At 34.0% G+C, this 14,208-nt stretch overlaps 1 protein-coding gene across 1 annotated transcript; it reads left to right on the top strand.

Moving 5' to 3' along the window:
- The first annotated feature begins 2,077 nt into the window (after positions 1-2,077).
- vps45 (vacuolar protein sorting 45 homolog) lies at positions 2,078-11,435 on the top strand. The gene is made up of 15 exons (XM_051137566.1): positions 2,078-2,327; positions 2,618-2,752; positions 2,866-2,926; positions 3,063-3,142; positions 4,113-4,181; positions 4,701-4,838; positions 5,147-5,257; positions 5,864-5,998; positions 6,261-6,374; positions 6,523-6,690; positions 7,751-7,909; positions 8,026-8,133; positions 8,221-8,342; positions 8,569-8,700; positions 10,556-11,435. The coding sequence occupies exons 1-15, from the start codon at positions 2,235-2,237 to the stop codon at positions 10,635-10,637; spliced, it is 1,707 nt and encodes a 568-aa protein (XP_050993523.1). The 5' UTR covers positions 2,078-2,234; the 3' UTR covers positions 10,638-11,435.
- The last annotated feature ends 2,773 nt before the right edge of the window (positions 11,436-14,208 follow it).

The raw sequence follows: 14,208 nt of genomic DNA, 5'->3' as shown, positions 1-14,208 counted from the left end.
ACAGTGAACGTTAATGTCTGTTGTTTTGATGTCTGATTCGTGGGTCGTGACTGAATCGTTCTTTTGTGTCGAATCTTTAAAATAAATTCGTTCATGAATCGGACTGAATTGGTCCGACTCTGACTCACTGAAGCAATATTATAATACTGGCAATGAATTTTTGCCAGCATTTCCTTTGATAACTAACAATGAACATATTATTGTAACATTAATGTTTGCAAAATAAAATTCAAAACACATAAATGACTTAAAAAGTCCAGAAGCTGCAAAATACGTCGAGAGAGTTAGCGATGTTCGATTCGTGAGTCGAATATCTTAAACGAATCAGTTCGTAAATCAGACCGAACTGGTCGGAGCAGTGACTAACTGAACCAGCAGTAGTTATATGTAAAATTAATAATATAATTATATTAATATTATTAAAAAATGACCAGCATTAAGCTGATTGATCAGAGTTTGATCATTAATAAAAGTTTAATAAATTATAACTTAAGATGTCCACACAGAACATATAGAACACATAAACCAATAAATAAACAATAGTGGCTGGTAAAACCAGGGTAAAACACGAGTGTTCAGTGATACATTACCAGTGATGGGAATAACGGCGTTATAAATAAACGGCGTTACTAACGGCGTTATTTTTTCAGTAACGAGTAATCAAACGAATTACTGTTTCCTACGTTACAACGCCGTTACCATTACTGCCAATAAAATACGGCGTTACTATCATTTATTATAATATTATTATAATTTTATTTTTCAGTTCATCTGAATGGATTCGCAGCGTACCTGTATTTGACGAGCTGTAAACTCTAGTGTGAAGACACACGACTAGCCGTCACTTTGTCTCACACACCCAAAGAAAGATACAGAGCGACAGAGTCTTATACAATGCAGAATTGACGCGCTACGTGTAAACGATATTCTTTGTTGTATTTTCCTCTCAAAACAACGGAGCTCCTTTGGAACACTTCAGCTTTTAAGAGTTGCTGGTTTCTCCGGTAGTAGGCGGAACTAATGTGCAAACAGCAATCTCATTGGCTGGCGCTCACCAATGATCGTCCCTGTTTCGATTACAGCAAATCAGTTCGAGCGAACTCAGACAACGTGATTAATATTCATGAACCCAGCAGCTCATTAAACCTTAGTGTGTTTAATATTGTTATTAATAGTAGAATTCGTGGTAGTAACAAAACGTTCATAGAAACACTAAATTACAAACAATATCACCACCAGTCCTAAGTTCAGTCAACATGACAAACATGCAGTCATACATGGTTATTCTAATTACTAAAGTTCTAATGGCTAAAGTTGAATGCTAATTATAATTATAATATTATATCAGATATTTAATATTAGTATGGTGAGTAAACTAAAAATGTAATTAATTTCATTAAAATTTCATTCAACATATTTTATATTGGGGTCATCCAAGTTATTTAATATATTTATTTATTTATTTATTTATTTATTTTTAAAAGCAACACAATAGTTACTTTCCCTGGTAATTAGTTACTTTTATAATGATGTAACTACTTTTATAATGATGTGTACTAACTCAGTTACTATTTGTGAGAAGTAACTAGTAACTATAACTAATTACTTTTCAAAGTAACATTCCCAGCACTGCCCACAACAACATTAAAATAGCGTAGATCAGTGTACAATGTTTTATATTTATTTTATAGTTATATTAAATTAGGTTTTTTTTTAAGTAACGCAATAGTTATTTTGCCTGGTAATTAGTTACTTTTATAATGATGTAACTCAGTTACTAACTCAGTTACTATTTGTGAGTAGTAACTAGTAACTATAACTAATTACTTTTTTTAAAGGTACGTGCCCAACACTGTACATTACGCTCTTCTAAGAAACCCTCCCTCGCCCTCACCAATATGGCGCTTTATTTACTCCGTTTTACGTAGCAGCCTTGAATTATGGGATATATGTTATGTTCAGCAAGCTGTTACCAGATCAGTTGTACTAGTTAATTGAACCTGCAAGGCTGGCAGATCCACTGAACTACAACAGCTCCCAAATCAGACGCCGGCCGAATGCTTACGTATACCGGAAGTAGTAGGACGCACAGTGAGTTGTCTCCCATTGTCAACAGAATTTTGTGTGCAGGAGTTTACTGATTAAAAGAGCTTTTAATCGTTCGTTGAACAACTAAACGATCTGATTATTTGACCCATTCTTACTGACAGTTGGAACATAAATACAACGACAAAATGAACGTGACTCTGGCTGTCAAGCAGTACATTTCCAAAATGATAGAGAGCAGCGGACCTGGGATGAAGGTGCTGCTGATGGACAAGGAGACGGTAAGTTTATTCAAACTATAGGATAGTTATATACGTTTAAAGTTATGAAAACGCAGCTGTGCATAAGCCACTGATAAACTAGTACTGTGTGCACTGAAATTTGCTGACCTGTTACATGTCATGTGTCCAAATGCAACTGAACTGAACTCTTCATTTGTTTTTGAAGTATGTCTGTTTCAAAACGTCTAGTCAGTATTCTACCTGGACAGGTGTTGAGTGTGATCCCCCACCAGTGACAAACAGTGATCAAAACATTGCTTTCTTGTTTCTTTTCCTTTGTTTGTTAATAGACCAGTATTGTAAGTGTGGTCTACACACAGTCTGAGATCCTGCAGAAAGAAGTCTACCTTTTTGAGCGTATTGACTCACAAAACCGGGACAACATGAAGCACCTTAAGGCAATCTGCTTTCTCCGGCCTACAAAGGTAAGCTGCTCTCAGTTTTGTCATTGTTTCTTATAGAATACAGATTTAGACTGATTGTTGAAATTCAAGATTGTTGAAATTATTTATTGACGCTTAAACGTCTCTGGTTTCAGGAGAATGTAGAGCACCTGATTCAAGAGCTTCGTCGGCCTAAATATAGCGTCTACTTCATTTGTGAGTACAAGTAATTTATCAGTAGACACACTGCATCAGTTTCTCTCTCATTTATATGGGTTTGAAGAAGTTGTGTTAATAAGGGTGGTCAGAAAACGCATTTAACTGACTTTGGAAATTAAATAATTCTGTGCAGATTTCAGTAATGTGATCAGTAAGAGTGAAATAAAGGCTTTGGCTGAAGCAGATGAACAGGAAGTAGTCGCAGAAGTGCAGGTGGGTGAAGTCTTCTTCATAGTTAATATATGAATATACTCTGCTGTTCAAAAGTTTGGGATCAGTACGTTTTTTTATGCTTAAGGTTCCATTTATTTAATCAAAAATACAGAAAAAGTAATATGAAATATTGCAATTTAAAATCGCAGTTTTGTATTTTAATATACTTTAAAATACAGTTTATTTCTGTGATACAGAGCTGAAATTTTCATCAGCCATTACTCCAGTCTTCAGTGTCACGTGAAATATTTTCTAACAATGTAAGTCTTTACTATATGTTTTTAGCATTTTAACACATCTTTGGTGAATAAAAGTATTAATTTCTTTCAAATAAAGAAAGAAAAAGAAATTACTGACACCAAACGTTGAATGGTAGTGTACATTGTTACAAAAGATTTCTATTTTAAATAAGTGCTGTTCTTTTCAATGTTTTATTCATCAAATAATTCTGAAAAAAAGTATCACAGGTTCCAAAATAATATTAAGCAGCACAGCTGTTTCCAGCATTGAAAGTAAATCAGTATATTAGAATGATTTCTGAAGGATCATGTGACACTAAAGACTGGAGTAATGATGCTGAAAATTCAGCTTTGCATCACAGGAATAAATTATGTTTTAAAGTATATTAAAAAAGAAAGTCAGCTATTTAAATTGCAATAATATTTCAAAATACACAGTTTTTTCTGCATTTTTAATCAAATAGGATAAACGCAGCCTTGATGAGCAGAAAAGACTACTTTAAGAAACATTAAAAAGCTCACTGATCCCACGAATAGCAGTGTATTTATTTAAAATAATATAATATTCTTAATTTCTGCCACTTTAGTGTACTGTTGTCTGTTTAATTAATAGATCTATCAATCTATTAATTTATCCATCCATAAAAAGGAAGAAATAAAAAAGTGTTCACATAATGTTGTCAGACTTTATGAATTTTGTTTCTCATCAGTTTGATTTTGTGTTATTCTAGGAGTTCTATGGAGATTTCATTGCTGTAAACCCTCATCTCTTCTCCCTCAACCTTCAAGGAGTATCCAGGGTAAGAGAAAATTAGACTTTTGTCAGATTTGAAAATCCTTAACTCTTTTTATAGGGAACTTAGTGCTTGCAGTTTGTTTGGCATACATTATATTTTTTCTGTATGATTTTTTTTTACCTTGAAATATCAGTTTCAAAGTCATTCTGGTGGTACACTTCTAATAAGGTGAATGGCTTTTGTTTCTTTTTTTCCACACACTTCCCCCTTAAACATTTTGAAGTGTGTAATCTTGGTGAACTGGTGTGAAATTCTGTAAAAATTGCTTTTTGTTTGCTTTATGGCAGCAACAAATGCAGGTTTTTTCCTCACATAACTAGGGGGCTTCAAAGTTGCAAAAATACACAAAACTTTATGTAGTTGCTTATAAATGTATTTTGTCAATATTTATTGATGATTAAGGTATGTTATGATACTGAACAGAAAACTGGTGGGGATTATTTATTGTTAGATCACAAAATATACTATGAGTGCTACTTTTCTGTTTTAGGCTCACTTGAATTGTTCTGTGAATATTTATAGGGTCGCAGCTGGGAGCCCAGTGTACTGCCTCGTGTTACTCAGGGTTTGACATCAGTGTTGCTGGCCCTGAAGAAATGCCCCATGATCCGTTATCAGCTCTCTTCTGACATGTCCAAAAGGCTGGCAGAGAGTGTCAAAGTAAGGCTTTATTTTGTAATCTCAGATCTGTAATGTATGGAAGCCCGTTTCCACCACTGAATAAAAAATAAAAAAGTTAATTGCGACTTTTTATCTCAAATTCTAATTTTTTCCCCCCACAATTACATCTTGCAGTCAGACTTTTTTTTTTTTTTTTTTTTTAAGAAATGGGCAGAAACAGGCTTCCATAGTAATGTACATTTGTACATTACAAGTAATTTGATTTAATCTATAGATGTCTTTTTTTAATGAAAGGGATGACAGATAAAAATGTATCAACGTACGATATCCGTTTGTGTTTTCCACAGCAAATCATTACTAAGGAGTATGAACTGTTTGACTTCAGAAAAACAGAAGTATCTCCTCTTCTCCTGATTTTAGACAGAAGTGATGATGCCTTTACTCCCCTTCTCAATCAGGCAAGAAACAATATCTCTTATGTTACATCAGAATCTCATATTACAGAGCAAGATCTCCATGCAAAATCCTGGAACTGACCACCAGAGGGAGATAAAGGCCATGGTTTTATTCTGGATTATATTAGAAAACTGCTAAAACAGTATGTTTTTAGTGTTAAACCTTAGTGTTAAACATTAAAGGGACAGTTCACCCAAAAATTTAAATTCTGTCATTAATTACTCATAAACCCATAAGACTTTTGTTCATCTTCGGAACACAAATTAGGATATTTTTGATGACATCTGAGAGCTTTCTAACCCTGCATATACAGCAAGGGTGCTACCACGGTCAAGCCACAGAAACGCAGTAAGGACATCGGTAAAACAATCCATGTGACATCAGTGGTTTTACCTTAAATTTATGAAGCTACGAGCCTCAAACTATAAACTATCCCTTAATAGCATGCTTTTTATTCTTTTTATATACTGAGATTTAAAGGAGCCAGTGTGTCCTGCTTGCTTTTGCTAAAAACAGTTGTCTTACTGCAGCAAAATAAATGTTACATAATGATTTAGTGTGCTGATATTGCAGCAAATTCAATATGTGCATGCATTTGCTTCCTCTAGTGGACGTATCAAGCCATGGTTCATGAGCTACTGGGCCTCAATAACAACCGCATAGACCTGTCGAGAGTGCCTGGAATCAGTAAGGACCTACGGGAGGTGGTCTTGTCTGCAGAAAATGATGAGTTTTATGCAAATGTGAGTAGCTCATCATTTAAAATATTATTGCTAGATAGAGTCTATGCATCCTGAAATTATGTACTAGGTTTTATTTCCAAAGAAATGCCCTTATTTAAAGGGATAGTTCACCTAAAAATGAAAATTCTGTCATTAATTACTCACCTTCATTATGTTCCAAAACCAAAAGACTTCTTCAAAAGAATCTTTGGAACACACAAAAATAAAACTTTTAGAACAAAGAAACATTATATGATGTTTTCTCTTTCTTTTTATTAATAAGAACTTATACCTGAATTTTGGTGAGATTGGAACAAATATCAAGAACCTGATGGAGGATTTCCAGAAGAAAAAGCCCAAGGACAAACAGAAATTAGAGTCCATATCTGACATGAAGGTGAGTGGACCACTGCTGAAGCCAGTTAATATTGTTCATTGTAGCACATCTTATATGAGGAGTAAACCATGAAGACCCCTGATCCAGATCTTTTATTATTGTATTAAACAGCTTTGATTTTAATGACCATTTTCTGGCCCCTTTGTAGGCATTTGTGGATAATTACCCACAGTTTAAGAAAATGTCAGGCACGGTCTCCAAACACGTAACCGTGGTTGGGGAGCTGTCTCGCCTGGTCAGTGAAAGACAGCTGATGGAGGTGTCAGAGGTGGAGCAGGAGTTGGCCTGCCAGAATGACCACTCCAGTGCACAACAGGTCAGAGTGCAGACATATGAAAATGTTTCTTGAGAGCCGAATTGGCATATTAGTATGGTTTCTGAAAGATTATGTAACACTGAAGACTGGAGTAAGGACTGCTGAAATTTCAGCTTTGAAATAGTTACATTTTAAAGGGATAGTTCACCCAAAAATGAAAACTCTGTCATTAATTGCTCACCCTCATGTTGTTCTAAACCCATAAGACCATTGTTTGTCTTCAAAACACAGAATTAAGATATTTCTGATGAAATCCAAGAGCTTTCTGACCTGCATATAAAGTAACGCAACTGACACGTTCAAGGCCCAGGAAGGTAGTAAAGACACTGTTAAAATAGTCCATATGACATCAGTGGTTCAACCCTAAAATAGTTTTTGTGCCCAAAGAAAACAAAAATAATGACTTCAATCAACAATTTCTTCTGTTCTGTGTCAGTCTTTGATGCACTTTCATGGGAGTACCACGCATGCAGAAGAAATTGTTGAATAAAGTCATTATTTTTGTTTTACTTTTACAAAAAGTGTTCTCATAGCTTCATAAAATTACAGTTGATGTCCCATAGACTATTTTAATGATGTCCTTACTATCTTTCTGGGCCTTGAACATGTCAGTTGTATTGCTGTCTGTGCAAGGTCAGAAAGCTCTCGGATTTCATCAAAAATGTCTTAGTTTGTGTTCAGAAAATAGATGAAGGTCTTACGGGTTTGGAACGACATAAGGGTGAGTAATTCATGACAAAATTTTCATTTTTGGGTGAACTGTTCCTTTAAATTACATTTAAATAACAATTTGAATATATTAAAATAGAAAAAAGTTAATTGAAATTGTAATGTTTCGTAATAGTACTGTTTTTATTGTATTTTGATAAAATAATTGCAGCTTTGGTGATATTGGATAGTATAACTATGTTCTTTCAAAAAATATATTTCTAAAATCGTACAATTCCAAGCTTTTGAACGGTAGTGAATATCCATCTGCAGATTTCCTTGTAATTGCTAACAATATTTTAAGATGAGATCTTACACTGTTGCTAAAGATGTACTCATTCCTCTTTTTCAGAATGTGAGGAGACTATTGCAGAACCCGCGGCTTTCTGAAATTGACGCTGTGCGGCTGGTGATGCTCTATGCTCTTCGCTATGAGAAACACAGCAGCAGCATTCTGCCCAGCCTTATGGAGGAGCTCAACCGAAAAGGGGTGTCAGAGAGACACCGCAAGGTGAGAGCCAAATCTGTCCTATAGCACGATAACAGATCCAGATGAATCTGAAGTAAAGTTATTTTATTGCTAAAAAGCAAAAAGTGAGCTCAACTTTGCCTCCATGTGTGCTGCAGATGGTACAAGCTGTGGTAGAATATGGTGGCAAACGAGTCAGAGGAAGTGACCTCATCACTCCTACAGATGCTGTGTCCATTACCAAACAGTTTTTCAAAGGACTTAAGGTAAGATCATCTGTTTACCAATGTGTTTTCCTAACATGCCATATTGCTGTAGTCACATACTCAGAACTTGTTTATGTGTTTGAATAGGGAGTTGAGAATGTGTACACACAGCATCAGCCGCTACTACATGACACGCTGGATCAGCTGATCAAGGGTCGTTTGAAGGACAGCCAGTTCCCCTATCTCGGGCCAAGTTCTCTGAGAGACAGGTGACATGGATACATAAATAGACTGGCATGCACACTCACGCATTAATGATATATGGCCACACGTATAGACGTTTAATGTGAGCGTTTTGATGTTGATAAGTCTGTCATTTCTACCAGTTAAAATAATCTGTTTAATGTACAATACAGAAACTTTTTGCTTGGGCTGAAAAACATGGACTGGTGTTATATAAATGTACTCCTTCACACTCTTGTCTCCACCCTTCAGACCTCAAGACATTATTGTCTTCATAATTGGCGGGGCCACTTACGAGGAGGCATTGACTGTTTATAACCTGAACCGCACAATGCCGGGGGTACGCATCGTACTCGGGGGCACAGCCATTCACAACACTAAGAGGTCAGTGTCTGTAAATGCTCTCAATGTGGTCGTCTCTTTTCACCATCTCACCTCTATCCATTTGCCCTCGGGCACACAAGCCTTTATGCCTTATTCAAGAAGGATCCCGGTTACAGAGTGACATCAGCCCTAGAATGGCGTTATGTAAAGAACGTACAACAGTGGTGCTCGTATGACTTAACTGAATCATTCATTGTCATTCTGGAGGAGGTTTCACTAATACTATAAAATATAAGGATTCTTGGTTATTAGCTCTCTCACTCAGGTTTTAATTTCACTTGGATATTAGATTACACTGCTGTTCAAAAAATTGGTATCAGTAATCAGAAGTCTTTTCTGCTCATCAAGGCTGTATTTATTTGATTAAAAATACAGAAAAAAAACGGTAATATTGTGAAATATTATTGCACTTTAAAATAGTGGTTTTCTATTTTAATATACTTTAAAATAGAATTTATTCTTGTGACTCAGTTACCTTTTTTAGCGTCATTACTCCAGTATTCAGTGTTAAATGATCCTTCAGAAAGGATTCTAATATGCTGATTTATTATCAATGTTGGAAACGAATAAAACGTTAAGCTTTTATTTAAAAAAGATTTTTTTAAACAGTATACACTACTGTTCCAAGTTTGGGGTCAGTAAATTTTTTCTTTCCTTCTTTGTTTGAAAGAAATTAATACTTTTGTTCAGCAGGCATGTGTTAAATTGATGAAAAGTGAAAGGTTCCAAAAAAAATATTAAGCAGCACAACTGTTGTCAACCATTGGTAATAAGTTAGCATATTAGAATCATTTTTGAAGGATCATGTGATGCTTATGACTGGAGTAATGACTGGTGAAAATTCATCATTGTATCACAGAAATAAATTATATTTTAAAGAATATTAAAATCAAAGACAGTTTAAAAAAAAAAAATTGTAATAATATTTCTTAATATTACTTTGACCATATTGTAATTTTATTTTATAATTATAATATAAAATTTAATTTTATGATAATATAAAATTACTTTTCATAATGTTGTTTTCTGTATTTTTGAGCAAAAGGGACTTCTTTAAAAAACATTAAAAAATCATTAAAGATCCCAAACTAAATAAATATTAAATAAATATTTTATATATACACTGTTACTTAAAAGATAGGGTCAGCAAGATCTGTTTTGAAAGAAATCAATACTTTTGTTTAGCGAGGATACATAAATGGATCAAAAGTGAGAGTAAAGACATTGTTTCACATAAATCCTTGTTCATAAAATCCTGAAACAAAATGCATTTTCAACAAAAAACTGTTTTCAATACACTGATAAGAATTTTTTCTGAACATGAATCAGTAATCAGACTGGAGTAATGATGCTGAAATGGCAGCTAAAAATTCATCTTTCCCATCACAGGAATAAATTCTACATTTAAAATACAAAGCAAATGTTTTCAATTGTAATAATATTTCACAATATTACAGTTTTTTTTTTTTTTTGCATATTCACATATAATGATATGTGTAGTAACAACTCTGTATGAATCATAGTATTTTCAACCAAATACATTTAGTTTAAGCTAGGTGTATTCATAAAGCACTAATTTATTTCCACCTGATTCTACCTTGTACATTATAGCCATTAGATGCAAGTTAACCCTCTGGACTCTTTATAAACCTCCTGAAACAAAATATGTAATTTTAATGCATGTTTAATGCATAAATTCTCCCTTAAAGATAATACATAACTATTTGTGATTTTCAGTGTATTCTGTTATCCACAGTTGGTTGTGTAAACCGAACTCTATCAAATACAGTGCTGATTGTACTCGTGCATTATTTAATTATATGAAATAATTATGTTCCCCTTTTCTCACTTACAGTTTCCTAGAGGAAGTGATGCTTGCAGTAGGTTCAGGTGGTGACAGAACACAAGGCGGAGGCCGTCAGCTGAGCCGACGCTGAGCTGTTATCATCACTCACATTAATGTATGCTCACACTCCCAGCGCTGTCTGTCCTCTGAACCCTGAGCACTTCTTTCTTCTTTTTCTCTCTCCTGACATTCCTTTAAAACATTTCTGATAGTTTTAGGGAAGAATATGGTAACACTGCACAATAAGGTTCAATTTGTTATCATTAATGAACAATGAATAACTGTTTGAACACCACCATTTATTAATCTAGGTTAATGTTAATTATAAATAATGTAATAAGAAATGCGTGTTTTTTTTTTTTGTTTGTTTGTTTTTTTTAATTATTATTATTTTTGGGTCCCATTTTATATTAGGTGGCCTTAACTACTATGTGCTTACATCAAAACATGTACTTACTGTGTTCATATTGTATTGCTAAACACTTTTGCTGCTATTGAAGTGGGATACGGGTAACGTTAGGGACAGGTTTAGTGGTATGGGTAAGTTTAAAGATGGGTTAAGGTGTAAACGATGGGTCAAGAGTTGAATTATAAACGCAATTACAGAAATTAGTTACAGTTGTAATTACATGCAGGTATTTTTTTAAAATGTAAGTACAATGTAAAATCATGTACGTACACAATAAGTGCATTGTATCTAATGATTTATTTAAACATAAGTGCTTAGTAGTTAAAGACACCTAATATAAATCAGGTGTTAATTTATATAACTTGAATTATGAAAATATATCAAATAATTTGTTTAGAAAACTTTAACCTAGGTTAATAAATACTGTAATATTATTGTTCATTGTTAGTTCACAATACCTAACGCGTTAGATAATACAAATGATCTGAAACATACTGTGAAGTGTTATCAAAAAAAATTTGTAAGCATAATGTTGTGTGAAACACTGTAAATGTGCATAACTTTTATGATCATATGTAAATAATGTTTCAGATGCCCCAAAAGTGTTGACAATGACAGCATTTTTATTTATTTGCTTGGTGTTGCTGCATTTGATTGTTTTTGGACAGATGACTACTGTATGTTTCAGTGCAAAAAGAAAATGTATGTATATATATCCTATAAACAAAACAAAAAAAAAATTAGTTTATCAGTGTTTGTGTGTGTGTACTTGTTACAGTAATGTAAAACTGTTGAATCAAAAGTGCCCAACAAGGCTAAAAAATTTTTAAATCAGTTTGTTTTAAAACTAATTTTTCACAATTCTAAAATACACATTCATCCACTGTATTCTTTGTTATAATTATTCACATCCCTAACCAGCTAATTTGCGGACGTGGATAAATTGTCTGCTCATTAATTAACTAGAGCTTATTATTTCAAACAGTGCACGATTACTTTAATATTAATGTCTATCAAAGTCTTTTAACATTTAATGGCTTTTATTTATATTTATTTATGGCAAGATGCATCACCTTTGAAGAGTCTAAATCAGCTGACATTAAAGCCTTGAATAAAATGTCTTTGTTTTTACATCTTAATATTTCTTTTTTCATAATTCATACTAATTGCTTTGCCTTTGTACATAACTTGAAAAAACAGTCAACGTAATAACTGACAATATTTTATCATGCTCTTTAATAAATGAAAGGGAAAAAATATTATTGACTAATTGCTAGAGTGTTTATCCAATAAATTCCGACTAACACATTTTCATGGTTTTTGTTATCACCGAAGACTCGGTTCACAGGCTTCAACACCTCACAGATTATTGCTGATGAAATTGTATCAAGTCGACTGGTTTTAGCCCTGACCTTTAGGTCATTACTTTAACCTCCAGAGCTTAACCCCCCTCCTGACATGTTCAGGTTGCTCCTCTGTAACTCCCCTTTCTCCCTCCCAAATCACATCCATTAATCCCCACCATCAGCCAGAGTACCAGCAGACCTGAACGACTTAATGGCTTTACTGCATCAAGCACACAATTTGCTGTCTATGGATGAAAAAAAAAAAACATTAACAGTTGTTCATGATGAGTCAGTAAAGGGCCCGGTAGATTTCCAGCCAGATGTTATCATGTTTAATGTGTGATACCGAAATACAAATAAATACAGTGGAACAAATCATGTCTAAGAACCATTTGTTATTTACAGATTTGGGTAAAAGAAATCTCTTAAGCTATCCTGAACAAACGTAGAACGCTTTGTCAACCCAAGGGAAAAAGTCCTAGCTCTGTTTTAGAATAATGTGTTCAATTTATGCAGATGGTGTAATTATAGTGATAAAGTTTGTTTTTCTAAATGTGTGTGGTTTTCTCAGAGAAGGGAATATATCCTAGGAAATCCCCCTATGTGCTTGAGTTACATAATAAGTTTATGCATATTGTAAGTTTTCTTGTAATTATTTTATTTGTGATATTCAGATCTGTGCTCTCATTTATTGTCATTTTTCAGTTTTGCCACAACACCAGCACATTTCTTTTTACGTTTTTAGGTTTTTTAGGTGCCCCCCCACCTAACTGTGAATGTGAAGAAAACTGAAGAGATGATATTCGATCCGAAGTCAATTGGTGATCATAGCCTTGTATCCACCTTATTTTTCCCCTAAGAGTGGGTGCAGCCATTTGTAAATTTTTTGTGTCTGGCTTCCGGTCTCATTCACTTCCAGCTATTTTTAGTTGCACAAAAGCTTGTTTTGCTGCTTGATATTGCAAACGGGCGTGTCTTACCATATTATTTTAATGTAGTATCTTAATTATGAACACACTGGTTTGTAGTGCAAACTGTTTTACCGTTTACTGCACTTTGATATTCTTCTCGTTATTTCTTTATGGCGGATTACGAACCAGACGTCTAACACATTACCAGAAAACAGCTTACTTCCGCACTGAAAAATAAGGTGGATATATTCACAATGTTCCAATCACACAAGTGTCTTCATATAAATACCTCGGTGTTTATCTTGATTGTTCTCTTACATGGCATGTTCATGTTGACAGTTAATGTACTAGGTTACAACAAAGACTGTATTTTCTGAGAAGGGTCAGTAGTAAAATTATGATGCTGTATCAAGCTGTTTTAGAAAGTGTGATTAGATACGAAATACACCTTTGGTACGGTAACTTGATGGTACAGCTGAAATCTAGGCTTGGTTGGTTTATTCAAACAGCCATGAAAATCATGGCCAGGATAGAACCTCTTTATCTCCAGATGCGATATGAAATGTCTGTGCTGAGGGAGGCAGATAAGATTTTGCATGATACAACGCACATCTTCAACTGTGCATTGTATCTTGTAATGCTGCCATCAGGTAGAAGATTAAGAATTCCAAGATGTAGATTTAATCGGTTCAAGAACTCATTTATTCCTTCTGCAATTAAGTTATTAAATATTAGGTAGGGTGTTTTCGTGTGTGTACTTGTTCTTCCTACATTGTGGGGACTGTAAAACCTGAAATTTTACAATGTAAAAAAAAAGTATTAAAAATAGTAAATGATGTTTATCTGAAAATGTAACAATGTAAACATGTTTTCTGTAAGGGGTAGATTTGGGGTTAGGGGATAGACAATATCGTTTGGTCAGTATAAAAACTATAGAAGTCTATGGAAATTCCCCACAATTCACAAAAACAAACGTGTGTGTGTGTTATTGTTTTT

This window comes from Labeo rohita, chromosome 19 (genome assembly GCF_022985175.1).
Source record: "Labeo rohita strain BAU-BD-2019 chromosome 19, IGBB_LRoh.1.0, whole genome shotgun sequence".
Classification (NCBI taxonomy): domain Eukaryota; kingdom Metazoa; phylum Chordata; class Actinopteri; order Cypriniformes; family Cyprinidae; genus Labeo; species Labeo rohita.
This window is presented reverse-complemented; position numbering and strand designations above follow the sequence as displayed.